Below are 20,380 nucleotides of genomic sequence, written 5' to 3'. Positions count from 1 at the left end.
TCAAAATGTTAAGCTTAGAGTTAACATATCCAGAATCCTACTCATAGGTATAACCAGGAGAACTGAAAACATATATCCACATAAAACCTGTACACAGATGTTCACAGCTACACTATTCACAATAGCCAAAACAATCCCAAATGTCCATTAATTGATGAATGGATAAACGAAAGGTGGTATATCCATATAATAGAATATTATTTGACAATAAAAAAGAATGAAGTACTGATACATGCTAGAGCATAGATAAACCTTAAAAACATCATGCTACTGAAAGAAAACAGACACTAAAGGCCAAATGTTGTATAATTCTACTTATATATGAAATATCCAGAATAGGCAAATCTATAGAGACAGAAAGATTCGTGGTTGCTAGGAGATGGTGGGGAGTAGAGTTAGGGAGTGACTGCTAATTTCTTTTGGAGGTGATGAAAATGTTTCATAATTAGATAGCAGTGATGGTCACACAATCTTGTGAATATACTAAAACCACCGTAGTATGTATATTAAAAGACCAGATTTTGGACGTCCCTGGTAATGTAGTGGTTAAGAATCCGCCTGCCAATGCAGGGAACACGGGTTTGAGCCCTGGTCTGGGAAGATCCCACATGCCATGGAGCAACTCAGCCCGTGCACCACAACTACTGAGCCTGTGCTCTAGAGCCTGCGAGCCACAACTACTGAGCCTGCATGCTACAACTACTGAAGCCCGTGTGCCTAGAGCCTGTGCTCCACAACAAAGAGAAGCCACTACAATGAGAAGCCCACGCACTGCAAGGAAGAGTAGCCCCCGCTTGCCGTAACTAGAGAAAGCAGCAATGAAAACCCAATGCAGCCAAAAATAAATTAAGAAAAAAAAAAAGACTAAATTTTATGGTATGTAAAATATATCTTAATAAAAGCTATTATTAAAAAACATCTACTTCAGGGCTTCCCTGGTGGCACAGTGGTTGAGAGTCCGCCTGCCGATGCAGGGGAAGGGTTCGTGCCCCGGTCCGGGAAGATCCCACATGCCGCGGAGCGGCTGGGCCCGTGAGCCATGGCCGTTGAGCCTGCGCATCCAGAGCCTGTGCTCCGCAACAGGAGAGGCCACAACAGTGAGAGGCCCACATACCGAAAAAAAGAAAAAAAAAAACCAAAAAAGCCCCCCAAAAAACATCTACTTCAACCAGTATAAAGTAGCTCTATATAAAGAAAACAACTTAGAAACCAATAATCACATTCAAAGTTACTACTGTTTACAAAATATAGATGATTACCTCATTAAAGGTTCTCTCTGATCTCGCATCAGCCTCATTGTAACTTCACAAGCTCTTCGAAAAAGACCTTCTGTTCCCATAGGACCCATTCCATTAACCATATTATGAGTCATGCGAAATGGCACAATTTCTGGGACCTCAAAGGTTTCTCCCTTAAAACAATGCATTTTATTAAAAAGTAAAGATGCTGGAATTTAAAAATCTTTATGCAAAAAATTAAAAGCTTTTAGGAGAGAGCAAACATACCCTCAAAATATTCGTATGTGCAACTTATGTTAGAGGCCTACATCCTGAAGGAGCCATATGACTCTACCTTTGCTTTTGAGGAGCTGAAACACAACTCCTTGGGTAAGATCTAGAGGATGGATGGATTCATCTTTCACTGAATTACTAAAGTAATTACAGAGAATTATAGAGCAATATTTATGCATTCAATATTTAGCCTTATATTAACTACCTTAATATCCTTCTTGAATAGTATAAAGTACAAACAAAATACTCTCACAATTTTCTTCTTTTCTTTAAGACTTTCACTTTAAAACAGGACGGGAAAAGAAATAGCCAAGTGTTAGATGCTCACAATCCCTGAGACAGGAAATGTAACATGTAATATAATGAAGTCCAGTTCATTTATTTTCTTCCATTCTCTAACACCTGCCTTTCCTAGGGCTTTTTCATGCCTCCAATCAGTTTCCCTAAATTCCTCTCTTGTATGAATCCCCTATACCAGTGGTTTATCTTTGATTTGTTTTCAGTTGGGTCTGTGACCTTTCTTGGTTTCCTGTGATAGCAGACGGCAACCCATAGAGAACTAAGGATGAAGGAAAAAATGGGTTTAATAATTAGTCTGCCTTTCAGGATCATGACATTGGAAAACTGGAGGGGGCCCTTAAGGAGAGCTGAATGACCTCAATTTATTTCCAGACCCCAGCTGGACCTACACAATCTGAATTTCCTGTGATGTTTCCTAGGTACCTGCATTAAAAAAAAAAAAAAAATTCTTAGATGCTGCTGCCAGGTTTGGAAGCAATCACATTAAACTACTCTGTCTCTCTAAAACTGAGTCTCAGTAAAATGAACTGTTCATATATTATATAAACACCCCATGTTCATATAACCAAGAACCAATAAGTCAGAACTTGGATCTATGCTTTTGGACTTCAAGTTCAGTGCTAGTTTTCCTATATGACTCTTCTGAGTTCTCTCCAACCTAAGTTGCTTTACTGAGGTCTATGGGATCCACTGATCAAAACCAGTCAACAAACTCTCAATGTGACTCAACTGTGACTACAGCTGCTACTAACAGGTATGTCTAGGAAGAACAGTTGTTGTGGAAAGGAAATTAGGAGAAAACATACAATTAACTACAGTAAGTCATATCATATACCTTATTGAAGAGACAGTTGAAATCCACATGTACACATTCACCAGTCAAAGAATCAAAGAGAATGTTTTCACCATGACGGTCTCCAAGGCCCAGGATATAACCAACCATTGACATAACGGCAGTGGAACGGCAGTATGCTGATCTGCTGCTGTACCTAAAGGAAACACAATGCCTATCAAGTATCCTTGTATCATATGGGGCCACATACATTTAAAATATTTTTTAAAAAATCTAACCATAACAATGTATTATATTTTTGGTAACTTACCATGATGTAGGATCAGGGAATGTTCTCAGAAACCACTCATGAAAAACAGGAGGATGCCTGGGCAGGAGAAATTCTTGGAATACTTTGAGTTTTTCAGACAAAGCTGCCGATTTTGGTAGCATACACTGGCGAAGTTCCTTCCCTGTCATATAAACTCCTGCAAGGTAGAGTGATTTCCATTAATCACACAAGCCAAATGAGAAAAGGGGCAATGTATTTTTTTTTGGTGAAAATAGGACAGGAAATATCTACTTTTATTCAAAAGCAAGAATAAATGGAAACATTTCAATTATGCATAGGTAAACTTTCTTCTGATACTATATGAAAATAATAAACACATTATCTTCACTTAATACTCATCTAGAGTGAGGCCTCTTGTTGATGATAATCAGTGCCAAGTAAGACCACACATACCAGAAGATACCACTCAGAAAAAATCCAATGTGAATAGTGCCCCTGCATGTAAAAATGCTTACAGCCCTCACTAAATTTACAGTGATCTCTCTGTTAATCAGCAGGCAGTATGGGTCCACACTGAATCATTACTAAGAAACCTACAATGGTGCTCTGAAATAATTTACTCTGTGTGAAGGCTAGCCTATAAGATTCACAGGATATGTGATTTTAAAACTAATCTTGTACAATTCAAATCATAAATGGAAGCAGAAGACATTTTCCTTCTGATGTATTTGTGAGTTCATATTATATGGTTGACATGACTCCAGTCTATAAAGTGCCTTTTAGGCCCACCTTCGTTTGGTGCTTTTGGGACCCAAGGTTCAGCTAAAATTTCCATAGACAAGTTTTGAGATTAGAGATTTTTAGCCTCAAATGTTGCACAGTTCAACTATGTTCATGATAGGATGGAAAATATATATATATTTTAAAAAATCCAATAGCAATAACTAACACTTATATAATATTTCATCTTTAAATAAAATAGTCAATAGCAAGTTCCTTGAAATCAGATTCAAGTGTGCTTGAACTTCAGCTCTACAACATATTAGTAACTTGCATTAAGTTACTTCACTGTCCAAAAATAGTGATAATTAGGCTTGTTAACAATAATAAAAAAATGATATATACAAAATACTTAGCATAATACCCATAATATAGTAATTTATCAATATTACTTAATGCTATGCATTGATTGTATCCGTCAAAAAAATAACCGTTGTACCTGTGAATGTGACCTTATTTGAAAATAAGGTCTTTGCCCATGTAATCAGGTTAAGACGAGGTCATTACGGTGAGCCCTTAATATAGTATGACTGATATTTTTATAAGAGAAAACAGGGACATACAGACTTAGGGAGAATCTGTGTGATGACAGAGGCAGAGAATGGAGTGAAGCATCTACAGCCAAGGAATGTCAAAGATTGCTGGCAACACCAGAAACTTACAGAAAGGCATAGAAAGGATTCTCCCCTTTGGCCTTGAGAGATATTGTGGCCCTACTGACACAGTGATTTTAGACTCCTTGTCTCCACAACTGTGAGAGAGTAAATTTCTGTTGTTTGTGAACAGTTTGTGGTAATGTGTTATGGCAGTCCTAGGGAACTAATATTTTTTACTTTACTCTAGTAACTTGATATATTTGTTTTTAATGTATTGCATCATAAACATTTTTTTATCATTAACATTTTTAAAACTTTTTATTTTGAAATAATTTTAGTCTTACAAAAAATTGCAAAAAATATACAGATTTCCCATATATTCATCACCCAGATTTTGTCAGTGTTCATCTCTTTCATAACAGAATACAATTACCTAAACCAAGAAATTATTTTTTCATAGTATTATTAACTAACTTTCAGACTTTATTCAACTGTCCCACTATCATCCTTTTTCTGGGTCAGAATCCAATTCAGGATCCCTGACTGCATTCAGTTGTCATGTCTCCTTAATGTCCTCGAATCTGGGAAATTTCTGTTTTTGTCTTCCATTACCATGAAATTTTTAAGGAGTTCTGACCTGTTATATTTTTGTTTCTTCATTGTAAAGTTACTACTTTTTCCCCTTTGTAATTAATAAGTATCTGGTGGAGAGATACTTTGAGACTCTGCAAATAACCTATTTTCCATCATACTTTTGCCAACGAATTTCAGCAGTCATTGCTAATCACTGTCTGCAACAATTATTACTGTGATATTTACTAATTGGCAATTTTCTGTTTTCATCATCTCTTCTACATTAATTCATTGTAATTCTACTCTAAGGAAGAACTTGTTCCTACCTTCCTACTTATTTATTTATTAATTCAAGTATTTGTTTACATAAGTGTAGACTCCTGTCTATTTTATTCCATGGGTTATAATCTAATACTATTATTATTTATTTTGGTGCTCAAGTTATCCCAGGTTTGGCCAGTGGGAGACTCTAACTCTAATCTAACACTTTCGGTTTCATTCTAGCTTTCCCTTTCTTTTTCTTTCTCTAATATGAAAAACTAGCTCTCATTAGCCACAATGTATTTATTTATTTGCTGAAGTCTAGTTTACACAAAAGTAGTTTCAGAATTGCTAACCAGTAACTCCTAGAAAAACACATTTTCATATATATTTTTGTAAGCTACCTCAAATTCTTTTGGGATAAAGATAGAGAAAGAATTAAAACGCAAGGAAGGAAAGAAGAAATCACTTAACTACTTCTGTATGTATCAATAGTACCAAGAAATTTTACTATGGCTTATACCCCCAAAATGTACAATGATAATAACCATTATACCTATATTATATGTTAGCAGCTATTATACCCATATTACATACTTATATAGTAAGAATTAATTTTAGTACCCTTTTCCTTATACAGTTTGGTCAAAATAGGTCTCAAGCCAGCAGTGTTGTTAACCCATTCAATAATCCCACATTCATCATTCAGTGGAATAACTGCATATGTTCTAATATGAAGTTCTCTTCTACGAGACTCAGCATCTTTTCTTAAGCACTATAAAAAAAAAACACACATAAACTTAAAAGTTAAAAATTTCTAAATGTTATATCAAACCTATCTAAAGATTGCTCATTTCATAGCAAAATAATGTCCATAAAAGCTTATTATGTAGTATAGATGAATAATTCTTCAGAAAGGTAGAGCAGGAAACTACTGGGACAATATCCTTAATTTATTTGCAAATCATTAAAAATGCCTTGGGTAAGTACTTCTTTTAATTATTCAGTACTAATGTGACAACAATACTGGGTTCAAAAATGTTATAGTTATATATTTAACAATGACAAAATACTCTTTAAAAATTGCTTCTAAGATATTACTGAAATAGTAAGTCCTTGGGCGCAGGGAATGCTGTTTAATTTTACCTAAAACAATGCATGAACAGAAAAGTATGAGTCTTATGATATCCCCAAAACATATATCTTATTCTTACAGTTTAATATCATAGCTTCATTTGAAAAATGATCTCCTAGCAGAAGAAAGCTTTACACATCTCATCTGATTAATCCTGAAATATACTAGGTAAGGATAAACAGTATTTTGTTTAATTCTGGAACTGTATGAAATAAACAAACTAAGCACACATCTATAATTGTAACCTGTCAAATTTTAAAGCACAATCACTGACCAAAAATACATTTTAAACTTTAGGAATAGATAGGCTACATAAATGTCAGCCAAATAGTATGGCATGAGAATCACATGTAAAGATCAGTATATGGCCTCCTAGACCAACGTAATGAGACGAGTTTTTCACAATCAGGCTATTTTATTTGACCATGTTAATGTGGGGGAAAGGTAATGAAACAACTTAATTGGTAACAAGGCTGATTAAGATAAATTTATAAATTAAATCCAGGCCACCTGATACTCCCAACTAGAAAAACACTCCGGGAGCTTTGGGAATTAAGTTACCAATTTACCAAACAACATTTTAAATAAAAATATTCTTTCCCTTAATACCTATGAAATGGGTTTTTATTGTGGTATTAATTTTTAAATTACTTTTGGTTAAACTAAGCACAAACCATAATTCTCCTTTTTAAAAAATGAACTCATCTGCTGCTATTTATTTTCTATGTTAAAGGTCCATAACTTTTTCCTGTTAATAAAAGAGGTACCAGTAAAATGCAGGAAGGGGATAGAGAGGCAGAACAAAGAGCTTATAGGAAAACAATAAAGTTTTCACAGTATGGTTTAATTTTTTACCAATGGAAAAACAGATGCTATGCACTTATAAATATCTGGCTAGAGAATAATTCAAAACCCCTAAGACTATACATTTACAATAACCCTTTAGTGAGATTTCTCATATCATCTATGAGATAGAAATCAAGCACTTACCAACAGAACCGAAAAAAATACTAATGATCACCTCTAAAAAGTGTGTTGGTAAAAACAGAACCTAACATTTTTTTTTCTGGCATCAAAATATAAAACATAAATAAATCTGATAGAAAAAGTATATTATAGATAATTTAAACATTAAATAGAAAATATTTTCCTTTGTTAATATGTCTTATACATTTTTCTCAATATAACAAAAAGTATCTTATTTTTTAAAAATTAAGTGAAACCAGCAATTCCACTTCAGGGCACATATCCAAAAGACTGAAAGCAGGGACTTGAACAGTTATCTGTACACTTATCTTCATAGCAGCAATATTCACAATAGCCAAAAAGTGGAAGCAATCCACATATCCCCTGATGGGTGAATGGATAAACAAAATTGGTATACACATGCAACTGTATATTATCCAACCTTGTAAAGGAAAGAAATTCTGATGTGCTATAACATGGATGAACCTTGAAGACATAATGCTAAGTGAAGAAAGCCAGTAAAATACAAATACTGTATGACTCCACTTATACAAGGTATCTAGAGTAGTCAAATTCATAGAGACAGAAAGTAGAATGGTGGTTACCAGAGCCTGGGGGGGAAGGGGAATAGGGAGTTACTGTTTAACAGATATACAGTTTCAGTTGGAGAAGATGAAAAAGTTCTGGAGAGGGATGGTTGCACAACAGTGTGAATGTACTTAATGCCACTGAATTGAACTGAACACTTAAAAATGGTTAAGATGATAAATTTTATGTTATGTATATTTTATCCCAATAAAACAAATTAAGTGAAAATGAAAAAGGCAGTGTACTTCATTTCCTCTTTTTAAGAGAGACCTATTTGCCCATATCTCATTGATAGTAATTATGGCAATTCTAAAATAAAAGCAAACTATATCCAAACCTTATTAATCAAGGAATTGAATTCCATTAGTCTACAATCCTTTCTCAAGTCATCTTTTGGCTTACACATCATAATGTAGAACTTCCCATCAGATCCTTTTAAAGAGATCTTCTTTGGTTTCTGAAGAGAAGCAAGAATTTCTACCTAAAAGATGATGAGTTATATATAAATAAAGGTCAAAATTCTTTGTTTAAACTTCTATGTGTATTATAAATATTGTGTTACCTAACACAATAAAAAGGAAAATATAATAACCTATATTATGTAGCAAATTTATTATTTTAATAATTTATCTTAATTATGATCTATGAAAAGAATGGTTGGACATAAATAGAGACACATTTTCACCCATTAGAAATGGCTATTGAAGTAAAAGGATTACTCTGTCTGGGGCTTCCCTGGTGGCACAGTGGTTTAGAATCCGCCTGCCAATGCAAGGGACACAGGTTCGATCCCTGGCCTGGGAAAATCCCACATGCCATGGAGCAACTAAGCCCGTGCGCCACAACTACTGAGCCTGCGCTCTAGAGCCCATGTGCCACAAGTATTGAAGCCCGCGCGCCAAGAGCCCGTGCTCTGCAACAAGAGAAGCCACGACAATGAGAAGCCCGCGCACCTCAACGAAGACCCAACACAGCCAAAAATAAAAACAAACAAATAAATAAATAAATTTATAAAAAAAAAATCAGGATTACTCTGTCAGCAGTGTAAGTAAATACATACACATTCAAATTTAGGCAGCCTCTTAAAGCAGCCGTAATGTTTAAAAGATTTTTGAAACATTTTCTTAGGACTTTTCTGCAGAACCTAAGATGGTTTTTAAATTTCTTTAATGGTAAGAAATGTTTATCAATGGAAAGTAATTTTATTTTTGACAAAAGAAATGCCTCCAAAATCATGTCCAACTAAAGATGTAAGTAAATAAGTTGAATAATATTAAGTTAAAAACAAAGCATGACTATAAGTAACGAGAATAATTTTATTATGTGGCTTATTAATTGGTCTGAAGCAGTTAAACAAATGTTTTGAGCCACAGAAGTACTGGAATAAATACAGAGTTTTCAAAAGTATTTACTCAGAAGTGCTCTGGTACCATTTCTTTAAGATAGTAACAACAGCAACAAAAAAGAATCAAGCTCTTCCTAGCTGAAATTCACTTCCTCCCAAAATACAAATTACAAACAAAAATTGTATTTCGTTCTCTTTCTGTTCCCCATTTTTAGGACAAAGATGAATATGGAAAAATCAAATTATGGAAAAAATAAAGATTTTAGTCATATTAAAACAATATGAACATCTGAAAAAATCAAAATACTAGGTTGAACATGAGATTTTTATTACTTAATTTTGTCCCATCACTATATAGTTTTACTTTTCTGTATTTCCAATCATTTTTTCTTTGCAAATAAAATCCACTTAGTCTCTGAGAAAAACACTTTTAAACTTAATCTGACATTTCAACTTAATTTTAAAAGCATAGTTACAGTTATATAAAATTGCAGTTTACCATATCATCAAAGCCTGCAATATAGGCCCAATGCCCAGGAAATGGCTCATGGTTAGCATGGGCACCCGGAACTGATGGAAGAGTGGGTATCATGACTGATTGTAAAGGAATGAGGATTTCACTAAATGTTGCTTCTTCTACCAGCTTTTTAAGCATTTTAAAATGAGTGCTCATGCTCAGCGTGGAACTACTTCCATCCACCTGGGGGGGAAAAATAGTACATTTTAATTTCTCTGTTTACCTTGAATTATAGAATGCTTACTTTTACTCAAAACAAAAATTTCACTTCTATAATAGCTTAATTACAATGGCTCAGCAGTCTGTACTTTTCTAATTTTTAAAAATACATCACCTCATTTAAACCTCTCTGTACTCTTTTACTTATCAATAAATAGTACCTACATTATACGATGTTTAATGACTAAGGTGGGTAATAGCGGCCTACAATTTGTTATCACACATTACAAATTCCAAAGAGCTCTGTAAATCAAACTTTTTTTTTTGTACCAAATCTCATTTGGCAGCAAAAAGATATCTGAACGTCTCACTTACTACAAAGATTAATATGTTTCACTGAAGAAATAGTTATGTATCTGATTACAGGATACTCTACCAGATTACCCCTAGTGATGATACTTAATAAAAAGTATATGTACTGCATTACCTTTAAAAATCTAAAAATCCTGAATTTCTAAATGTAGTTGGCCACAAAGGTTTCACATAGAGAACTGGAAGTTTGTACAAGTAAAGCACTTAGAAAAGTGCCAGTGTTTAATAAATGTTGGCCATTATCATAACACTATCTTTCATAATGTCAAGAGTGTCAGGGGACAAACAGGATTAATGCAGATAGCAAAAACAGATTACTCTTTCAAGATGTTTATTGGAAGGGAAGGTGAGAAATAGGGTAGTCTCTACCTTCTCAACTGTAAATAGATGATAGAGTAAATATTTGTAAGGGGAAGTCAAGTTATTTACCTTATAGAGACTGTCCCTCCTTATAATTACCCCTACCCCCACTTTTACCCTTCCTACACATTCTTCAGGAGTTTTTCCCCTCCAATTCCTTGGGTAGAATACTAGTTCATTCCTATAAGCATGTCTATACTCTAGTCATAAACCTACTGAAAAAAGTAGTTATACAGTATATGATAACCATCTGAGTGGCTTCCTATGAGACTGTGAGCACTTCGAGGCAGGAGAACATGTCCTACTCATCTTTGTTTCCCTTAGGCACAGTGCTTGTTCCCTGGTAGACAATGAAATGTTACTGAAAGGATGAAACCCAAAACTCCAGTCTTCTTTCCTATCATGTATGTAGGTTAATGTATATGAGTTTTGAAAGTTCAAAGATATGACAGAAAACAATCACAGAGAGAACTTTAACTGAGTATTTTATATTCTTATATTTCATATCCTCTATTTTAAAAAACTTCTAATAAATATGGATAATTTACTCTCAGAAGAATTTACATTAAGAAGAACTTTTAGAAATTTAGAGGATATTTGAGAGAGGGACATATGTTAGAAATTTTAAAAACAGCTTTATTAAGGTAAACTGCACGTATTTAAAGTATACAATTTGATAACTTTTGATATATGTGTATACCAACATATATGAGAATTTAAATATAATTAATCAAATGAAATACAACCAGCTGAAATCATATAAAAGTTTCATCCAACTTGGTCTATAAGTAGTAAGATTTATGATAGTACCGATTTATTGCACAATTCTAGAAGCTTATCTGTTAGGCGAGTTGCATCTCCAACAAACTTTTCTAAGGATTTTTTCATATGAATAGCTTTATTTAGGATTTCCTTGCATCTGTTTACACGCATGGGATAAGAAGACTGTCATAAAAAAAAAAAGTTAAATGCAATTGTTAAAAGATAACAAAACTTCTGATTGACAAAAATCAACTTAAACAGTATGCATGATGAAAGTTTACAGTGATAGAAATTTCCTGGAAATCAATTTGGCAATACTATCAATAGCCATAAAAATGCTGCTATCCTGCGACCTGATGAATTCCCTTCTTAGGATCTATCTTGAAGGAATAATCAGAAATGAGAATAAATATAGATGTGTCTAGATGTTTTGCAACAGCAAAGAAAGTAAACAACCTTAATGATCAACAGCAGTTAAATAAATTATAGATGGCTAACCATTATAGAATTTTATAAAATTTTAAAAATTGGTTCTTCAATGAATATTTAACATGGGAACATGATTATGGTAACAATTTTAGGTGAAAAATATGAAATTACATATCTATGCAATCCAAATTTAGTGTTAAAATATGCATAGATAATAAACATACAAAAATACATCAAAATATTAATGATATAAACAGTGAATTTTAATTTTCTTTTTTATATTTCTCTGTAGTTTCTAAATTCTCTAAAATATTTATTAATTCAATATATTTACCAATTTGTACATTCCTATTAATAATGCAATAAAATTTTCTAGTATTAATAGTTCTGATACTTTGGATTAAAAAACTTGGAAAAAAAATAGGTTACCGTTTTATACCAAGCACTAACACTTTACTATACTTCATAAAGAAAAACACATGATAAATCCTTCAATCTTAAACATACTAGTCACTTCATTTGATACAGTAAATATTTCTAAATTTTATAATGAGACATAGTACTATAGTTTCTTTTTAAAAATACTTAAAATTTATCTTCTTGCTACAAATCTAATATAAGAGAGAAACCCTGGAACTTGTATCTACATATTAGCATTAATATGGAAAAAGACACTATTGTGATTAATATATCACCTTTGACACAGCTGTCATCATCCACATTGCTTGTTGAGGATAGGCCAGAAACACTTTGGCTATAATTTCCATCAAGACAACAAAAACTTCATCATGAGAATGACAAATTCGGGAGATTAATTGTGAAAAGGCAGTCAAAAATTGATATGGAGCTAAGTGATTTGTGTGCTCTGTGATAACTTTGTTTATCTTAGCTAAATCATTTCTCATTTGTACACGATCAGAGCGGCCAGCTGGAAAAAAAAAAAATCAAAGTTAAAAATAGCAGTAAAAAAGTATATCAATTTCACAGAAAAAAAATTTTGTTTTAAAAACTGCTTTAAGATATATGTTATTCCCAGGTCCAAAGCTAGATCACTTGCCAATTTGTGAAAAGATACTTTTCTCTGTCCAGGTAGGAAAAAATATTTAAGTCCACTGAAAATCTCAAGGCCCGTTTCTTTTTAAAATTTTTTAAACAGACTTTATTTATTTAACATCTTTATTGGAGTATAATTGCTTTACAGTGGTGTGTTAGTTTCCGCTGTATAACAAAGTGAATCAGCTATACATATATTTTCACTAGAAGCAAACAGAACAAGCCACAATCCATTGTAATTTTTAACGTAAATTATTTGGCTTAAACTAATATTTTTCAAAATGTGTTAGGTTTACCAAGGAACGAGCAGGTTTACACTTCCAGGCCCTGCAACTCCAACTACTTTAAAAAGTCTATGCTTAGTCTTTCTCCTCTTTTTTAACATTTCGTTTCTTGCTCTCACATAAATCATAATTCTTCTCAGTCCCTTAAAAATTTTACCAAAAAATTATACCTTTTTCCCATTCATATGCCTTAGCACCAAAATCAAGCCATAGTGATAACATTCGTGGCATTGATTGATATATGAACTGATTTCCATACTGTAAAGACCTGCAATTACATAGAAAATATATTAACGTAGTATTCTTTTTTACATTATATGAATTAAATATAAAGACTTAAACTACCACTTGAGAAATATATGGCCTCTGACAAAAATTTTTATAGCATCAGTATTTCTTCCTAGTACACATTATCTTTGACTCCTCTCTCCCCACTTTTTTCTTTCTTCATTCCTCACTAACCTCTATAGTATCAATACACTGACCAAAAATAATTCAAGTTTTGACCTGGTCAAACTCCTGTCAGTACTTCTTTTAAATTGTCCTTAGGATCTGTGCCTTTATTTGTATTCCATGGTCATAAGCCTAGGTCAGGCCCAATCACTCAATTTCTGGGAAATTACAGTAACTTGGTCTCCCTAATTCCACATTTCTTCCCTTCAATAAATTCCAGGCTACCATTTCTGAAATTCTAGCTTTATCATACTCCCCCCGTTTAAAAACAGCAATCACTTACCTTTAGATTAAGACTATATGAATGACTCTGCTCGGGATTCAAATATATACAACCCTTTTTCTTTATAACTTTGCAATCTTAGTTTCTCACTATTCACCACATACATCTTCCATCAAGTTCAATTTCCTCACCATCCTCTCAACAAACCACTCAACCCTGTGTCTCTGCCAAATCTGTGAAAAGTTAGTACAGGCATACCTCGGACATATTGCAGGTTTGGTACTGGACCACTGCGATAAAGAGAATATCACAATAAAGGGAGTCACACGAATTTTTGGGTTTCCCAATGCATATAAAAGTCATGTTTATACTATACTGTAGTCTAATAAGTGTGCAATAGCATATGTCTAAAAAAAGCAATATACATACCTTAATTGTAAAATACTTTATTGCTAAAAAATGCTAATCATCACCTGAGCCTTCAGCGAGTTGTAATCTTGTTGCTGGCGGAGGCTCTTGCCTCGATGTTGATGGCTGCTGACTGATCAGGGTGGGGGCTGCTGAAGGCTGGGTGGCCGTGGCGATTTCTTAAAATAAGACAACAATGAAGTGTGCTGCGCTGACTGACTCTTCCTTTCATGAACGATTTCTCTGTTGCGTGCAATGCTGTTTCATAGCATTGTACCCATAGGAAAACTTCTTTCAAAACTGCAGTCAATCCTCTCAAACCCTGCCACTGCTTTATCAACTAAGTTTAGGTGAGATTCTAAATCCTTTGTTGTCATTTCAACAGTGTTCATAGCATCTTCACCAAGAGTAGATTCCATCTCAAGAAATCACTTTCTTTCATCCATAAGAAGCAGCTCCTCATTCGTTTTATTGTGTTTTTATCGTGAGATTACAGCAATTTAGTCACATCTTCAGATTCCACTCCTAATTCTAGTTCTCTTGGCTACTTTCACCACATCTGCAGTTCCTTCCTCCACAGTGGTCTTGAACCTCTCAAAGTCATACATGAGGACTGTAATCAACTTCTTGCAAATTCCTGTTAACGTTGATATTTTCACATCTTCCCAAGAATCACAAATGTTCTTAATGGCATCTAGAATGGTGAACCCTTTCCAGAAGGTTTTCAATTTACTTTGCTCAGATCCTTCAGAGGAATCACTATTTATGGCAGCTATTACTTGTGGCAGCTATTACAATACGAAATGTATTTCTTTTTTAAAAAATTTACTTTCATTATTTATTTGTTATTTAGGTTAACACTGGTTTATAACGTTAAAAAAGTTTCATGTGTAGGTTACATTTCTACTTCTATATACCTTATAGCATGCTCACTACCAAAAATTTAGTTCCCATCCATCACCATACGGTTGATCCCCTTTACCCATTTCACTCTCCCCTTCCCCTCTGTAACCACTACTCTGTATCTACCTGTTTGTTTTTATTTGGTTTGTTTTGTTCATTTGTTTTGTTTTTCTTTGTTTTTTTATATTCCACATATGAATGAAATCATACGGTGTTTGTCTTTCTCTGTTTGACTTATCTCACTTAGCATAATACCCTCAAAGTCCATCCATGTTGTCACAATGGCAAGATTTCATCTTTTTTTAAGGCTGAGTAGTATTCTCTTGTATACGTGTATACACCACAACTTCTTTGCCAACTCTTCTGTTGATGGGCACTTTGGTTGTTTCCATATCCTGGCTATTTTAATAATGCTGCGATGGACATAGGGGTGCACATACCTTTTCAAATTAGTGTTTTCATATTCTTTGGATAAATACCCAGAAGTGGAATAGCTGGATCATATGCTAGTTCTATTCTTAAATTTTTGAGGAATCTCCATACTGTTTCCACAGTGGCTGCACCAATTTACATTCCCACCAACACTGTAGGAGGGTTCCCTTTTCTCTACATCCTCTAACACTTGTTATTTCTCTTGCCTTTTTGATAACTGTCATTCTAACAGGAGTGAGATGATATCTCATTGTGGTTTTGTTTTACATTTCCCTAATAATTAATGATGTTGAACATCTTTTCATGTGTCTGCTGGCCATCTGAATGTCTTTTTTGGAAAAATGTCTATTCAGCTCCTCTGCCCACTTTTTAATTGGGTTGGTTTTTGTTGTTGTTGTGTGAATTCTCATATATTTTGGATATTAACCCCTTATTGGATATACCATTTGCAAATATCTTCTCCTTTTTGGTAGGCTGTCTTTTCATTTTGTTGATGGTTTCATTTGTTGTGCAGAAATGTTTTAGTGTGATGTAGTCCCATTTGTTTATTTTTGCTTTGGTTTCCCTTGCCTAAGGAGTCATATCCAGAGGGATATTACTGAGGTGGATGTCAAAGACCGTACTGCCTAGGTTTTCTTCTAGGAGGTTTCTGGTTTCAGGTCTTACATTAAAGTCTTTAATCCATTTTGAGTTGATTTTTGTGTATGGTATGAGATAGTGGTCTAGTTTCATTTTTTTTTTTTTTTGCACATGGATGTCCAGTTTCCTAACATCATTTATTGAAGAGACTACCCTTTCTCCATTGTATATTCTTTGCTGCTTTGTTGAATGTTAGTTGTCCATAGAAGCCTGGGTGTTTTTCTGGTCTCTCAGTTATGTTCCACTGATCTATGTATCTATTTTCTGCCAGTACCATGCTATTTTGATTACCACAGCTTGGTAATATAGTTTGAAATCAGGGCATGTGATACCTCCAACTTTGTTCTTTTTTTTTTCTTTTTTTTACGGTATGTGGGCCTCTCACTGTTGTGGCCCCTCCCGTTGTGAAGCACAGGCTCCAGATGCACAGGCTCAGCGACCATGGCTCACAGGCCCAGCTGCTCCACAGCATGTGGGATCTTCCCGGACCAGGGCATGAACCTGCGTCCCATGCATCGGCAGGTGGACTCTCAACCACTGCGCCACCAGGGAAGTCCCCTGTTCTTTTTTCTTAGGTTTGTTTTGCCTATTTGGGGTCCTTTGTGGTTCCATATAAGTTTTAGAATTTTTTGTTGTATTTCTGTGAAAAATGTCCTTGGGATTTTGATAGGAATTGCACTGAATCTGTAGGTTGCTTTAGGTATGGGCATTTTAACAATGTTAATTCTTCCAGTCCATGAGCATGGAATATCTTTCCATTTACTTGTGTCTTTTTCAATTTCTTTCAGCAATGTCTTATAGTTTTCAGTGTACAGGTCTTTCACCTCCTTGGTTAAATTCACTGCTATGTATTTTATTCTTATTACTGCAATTGTAAATGGGATTGTTTTATTAATTTCTCTTTCTGCTAGCTCACTGCTAGCATGTATAATAGAAATGCAACAGATTTTTGTATACTGATTTTGTATCCTGCAACTTTACTGTATTTGTTTATTATTTCTAATAGTTTTTTCGTGTATTCTTCAGCCTTTTCTACATAAAAAATCATGTCATCCACAAATAGTGACAATTTTACTTTTTCCTTTACAATTTAGATGGCTTTCATTTCTTTTTCTTGCCTATTTGCTCTGACTACGGCTTCCAATACTATGTTGAATAAGAGTGGTGAGAGGGGGCATCTTTGTCTTGTTCCTGATTTTAAAGGGATAGCTTTCAGTTTTTCATGGTTGACTATGATGTTAGCTGTGGGTTTGACATACATGGCCTTTACTAATTTGTGGTATGTTTCTACTATACCCACTTTATTGACACTTTTTATCAAAAATGGATATTGAATCTTCTCAAATGCTTTTTCTACATCTATTGAGATGATCATATGGTTTTTATCCTTCATTTTGTTAATGTGGTGTACCATGTTGGTTGATTTGTGTATGTTGAATCATCCTTACATCCCCGGAATAAATCCCACTGATCATGGTGTATGATCCTTTTAATGCATTGTAGCAGCTGGTTTGCTAATATTTTATTGAGGATTTTGGTGTCTATGTTCATCAGAGATATTGGCCTATAATTTTCTTTTTTGTGTGTTGTCTTTGTTTGGTTTTGGTATCAGGGTGATGTTGGCCTCATAAAATGAGTTAGGAAGCGTTCCTTCCTCTTCAATTTTTTGGCAGACTTTGAGCATTAAATCTTCTTTGAATGTTTGGTAGAATGCACTGTGAAGCTGTCTGGTCCTTCTGTTTCTTCATGATTCAGTCTTGGAAGGGTGTATGGTTCTAAGAATTTGTCCATTTCTTCTAGGTTGTCCAATTTGTTCATAATATTCTCTTACAATCCTTTGTTTTTCTGTGGTATCCGTTGTTATTTCTCCTCTTTTATTTCTGATTTTATTTATCAGACCCTTCTCTCTTTTTTTCTTGGTGAGTCTAGATAAAGGTTTGTAAATTTTGTTTATCTTTTTAGAGATCCAGCTCTTATTTTCACTGATCTTATCTACTGTCTTTCTAGTCTCTATTTCATTTATTTCCACTCTGATTGTTATTATTTCCTTCCTTCTATGGACTTTGGGCATCGTTTGTTCTTTTTCTATTTCCTTTAGGTGTAAGGTTAGATTGTTTGAGATTTTTCTTGTTTCTTGAGGTAGGCCTGTATTGCTATAAAGTTCCCTCTTAGTACTGCTTTTGCTGCATCCCATAGATTTTTTTGGTATGTCATATTTTCATTTTCATTTGTCTTCAGGTAATTTTTAATCTCTTCTTTGATTTCTTTGTTGACCCAATAGCTCTTCAGTAGCATGCTGTTCAGTCTCCATATACTTGTCATTTTTCTACCTTTCTTGTTGTAGTTGACTTCTAGTTTCATACCATTGTGATTGGGAAAGATGCTTGATATGATTTCAATCTTTTTAAATTTATTGAGATTTGTTCTTTAGAAAGTTCCACGTACACTTGAGAAGAATATGTATTCTGCTGCATTTGAATGTAATGTTCTGTATAGATCTATCAAATCCATCTGGTTCTGCTGTTTCCTTGAATTTCTCTCCAGATGATCTATTCACTGACACAAGTGGGATGTTAAAGTCCCCTACCATTACTGTGTTGCTGTTAATTTCCATTTTCTTGGTAATTCCTTCACTTTCAGCCTATGTTTGTCTTTAGAGCTGAGCTCCTGGAGGCAGCATATAGTTGGGTCTTGTTTTTTTTAACCCATCCAACCACTTTGTGTCTTTTGGTTGGTGAATTCAATCCGTTTACATTTTAGGTGACAGATGAGGACTTAGCACTGCCAGTTTAGCTTTTGTTTTCTGGTTGCTCTATATATCCACTGTTTTGTTTTGTTTTGTTTTTTCCTTGTGTTTCTGTCTGCCATTTTGGTTTGGAGGTTTTCTGTTTTTCGTAGTTTCCTCTTTTTTTATGTTTCATGTCTCTACTCTATATTTATGTTTTGTGGTTACCATGGGGTTTGTATGAAATCTCTCATAGATAAAATAGTCCTTTTTCTGCTGATAGGATCTTACCTTCATTTACCTATGTAGGTTCCATCCTTTTCCTCTTCCCCTTTTATATTTTTGTTGTCTCAAATTATCCCATTTTATGTTGTGAGTTTGTTACTGAATTGAAGCAGCTATATTTATTTTTTCAACATTTTCCCTCTTTAACCTTTACGCTATAACAAAGTGTTTAAAAACCTGTTGTGATAAAGACTTGCAACTTTTGATTCTGTCTACTTATCGCCTTAGTCAAAGTTTTGTGTACTTTTTGCCATTTTGTTTCTGGTAGAAAAGCTCATTTCAACATTTCTTGTAAGGCAGGTCTCATGTTGATTAACTCTCTTGGCTTTTGGTTGTCTGGGAAAGTCTTTATTTCTCCTTCATATCTGAATGATAACTTTGCTGGACAGAGTATTCCTGAGTGATGACTTTCAGTATTTTGAGAATGTCACTCCACTTCCTCCTGGTCTGTAGAGTTTCTGCTGAGAAATCTGATGGCCCAATGAGGTAGCTTTGTGGGTTACCATCCCTTTTTCCTTAGCTGCCTTTAAAATTCTTTCTTTGTCATTGACTTTTGACAATTTTAATACAATCTGTCTTAGAGAAGGTAATTAGGTGTTCTCTTAGCTTCATGAACTTGTATACCCAGTTTCTTCTCCAAGTTTGGGAAGTTCTCAGCTATTATTTAAATAAATGCTTTGCTCCCTTCTCTCTCTCTTCTCTTCGGGTATACTCATTACCCTAATGTTGCCCTTCCTAAAAGAGTTGAATAGCTCTCTAGAATTTCCTCATTTTTAAAATATCTTCTCTTTCCTGTCCTACTTGTACCATTTCAAGTTTGCTAATTCTCTCTTCCATATGGTCTGCTCTATTTCCAATGCTTTTAAATGTACTCTTCATCTCATTTATTGAGGTCTTCAACTCGAGAATTTCTGTTTGGTTCTTTTTTAGAGTTTCACTCTCTTAGTTAAGTACTCCTTCTGTTCATTAATTTTATTCCTGAGCTCACTGAACTGTTTTTCTAAGTTTTCTTGCAGCTCACTGGGTTTCTTCATGACAGCTATATTGAATTCTCTATCAAATTGCAATATTCTGCATCTTTAAGTCTGGTTCCTGGAAAATCATCATTTGCTTTTTGTGGTACTGTCACTGTGGTTATTCATGGTGCTAGATGAGTTGTTCCTCTGCCAGTACATCTGAAGTAGGGGCAGGTTTGAGATTAGAGGCCTTTCTTTTGTTTTCCAGTAGGTGGCACTATAGCATAGGTTTTTGGTTTCT

At 34.2% G+C, this 20,380-nt stretch overlaps 1 protein-coding gene across 1 annotated transcript in view; it reads right to left on the bottom strand.

The window, feature by feature from the left end:
* The window catches only part of ATR (ATR serine/threonine kinase), a 102,964-nt gene that overhangs the window by 4,878 nt on the left and 77,706 nt on the right, over window positions 1-20,380 (bottom strand). The window contains exons 37-45 of the mRNA XM_067737614.1: window positions 13,226-13,323; window positions 12,414-12,646; window positions 11,338-11,472; window positions 9,619-9,819; window positions 8,112-8,255; window positions 5,710-5,860; window positions 2,915-3,071; window positions 2,647-2,800; window positions 1,260-1,411 (exon numbers count right to left, since the gene is read on the bottom strand). Of these exons, the coding sequence (XP_067593715.1) occupies window positions 1,260-1,411; window positions 2,647-2,800; window positions 2,915-3,071; window positions 5,710-5,860; window positions 8,112-8,255; window positions 9,619-9,819; window positions 11,338-11,472; window positions 12,414-12,646; window positions 13,226-13,323 (1,425 nt within the window). The remainder of the gene's footprint in view (window positions 1-1,259; window positions 1,412-2,646; window positions 2,801-2,914; window positions 3,072-5,709; window positions 5,861-8,111; window positions 8,256-9,618; window positions 9,820-11,337; window positions 11,473-12,413; window positions 12,647-13,225; window positions 13,324-20,380) is intronic.

Source organism: Pseudorca crassidens, chromosome 5 (assembly GCF_039906515.1).
Source record: "Pseudorca crassidens isolate mPseCra1 chromosome 5, mPseCra1.hap1, whole genome shotgun sequence".
NCBI classification, from domain to species: Eukaryota; Metazoa; Chordata; class Mammalia; order Artiodactyla; family Delphinidae; genus Pseudorca; species Pseudorca crassidens.
Note: the sequence above shows the minus strand (reverse complement) of the source record. Positions and strands in the feature narration are given on the sequence as shown.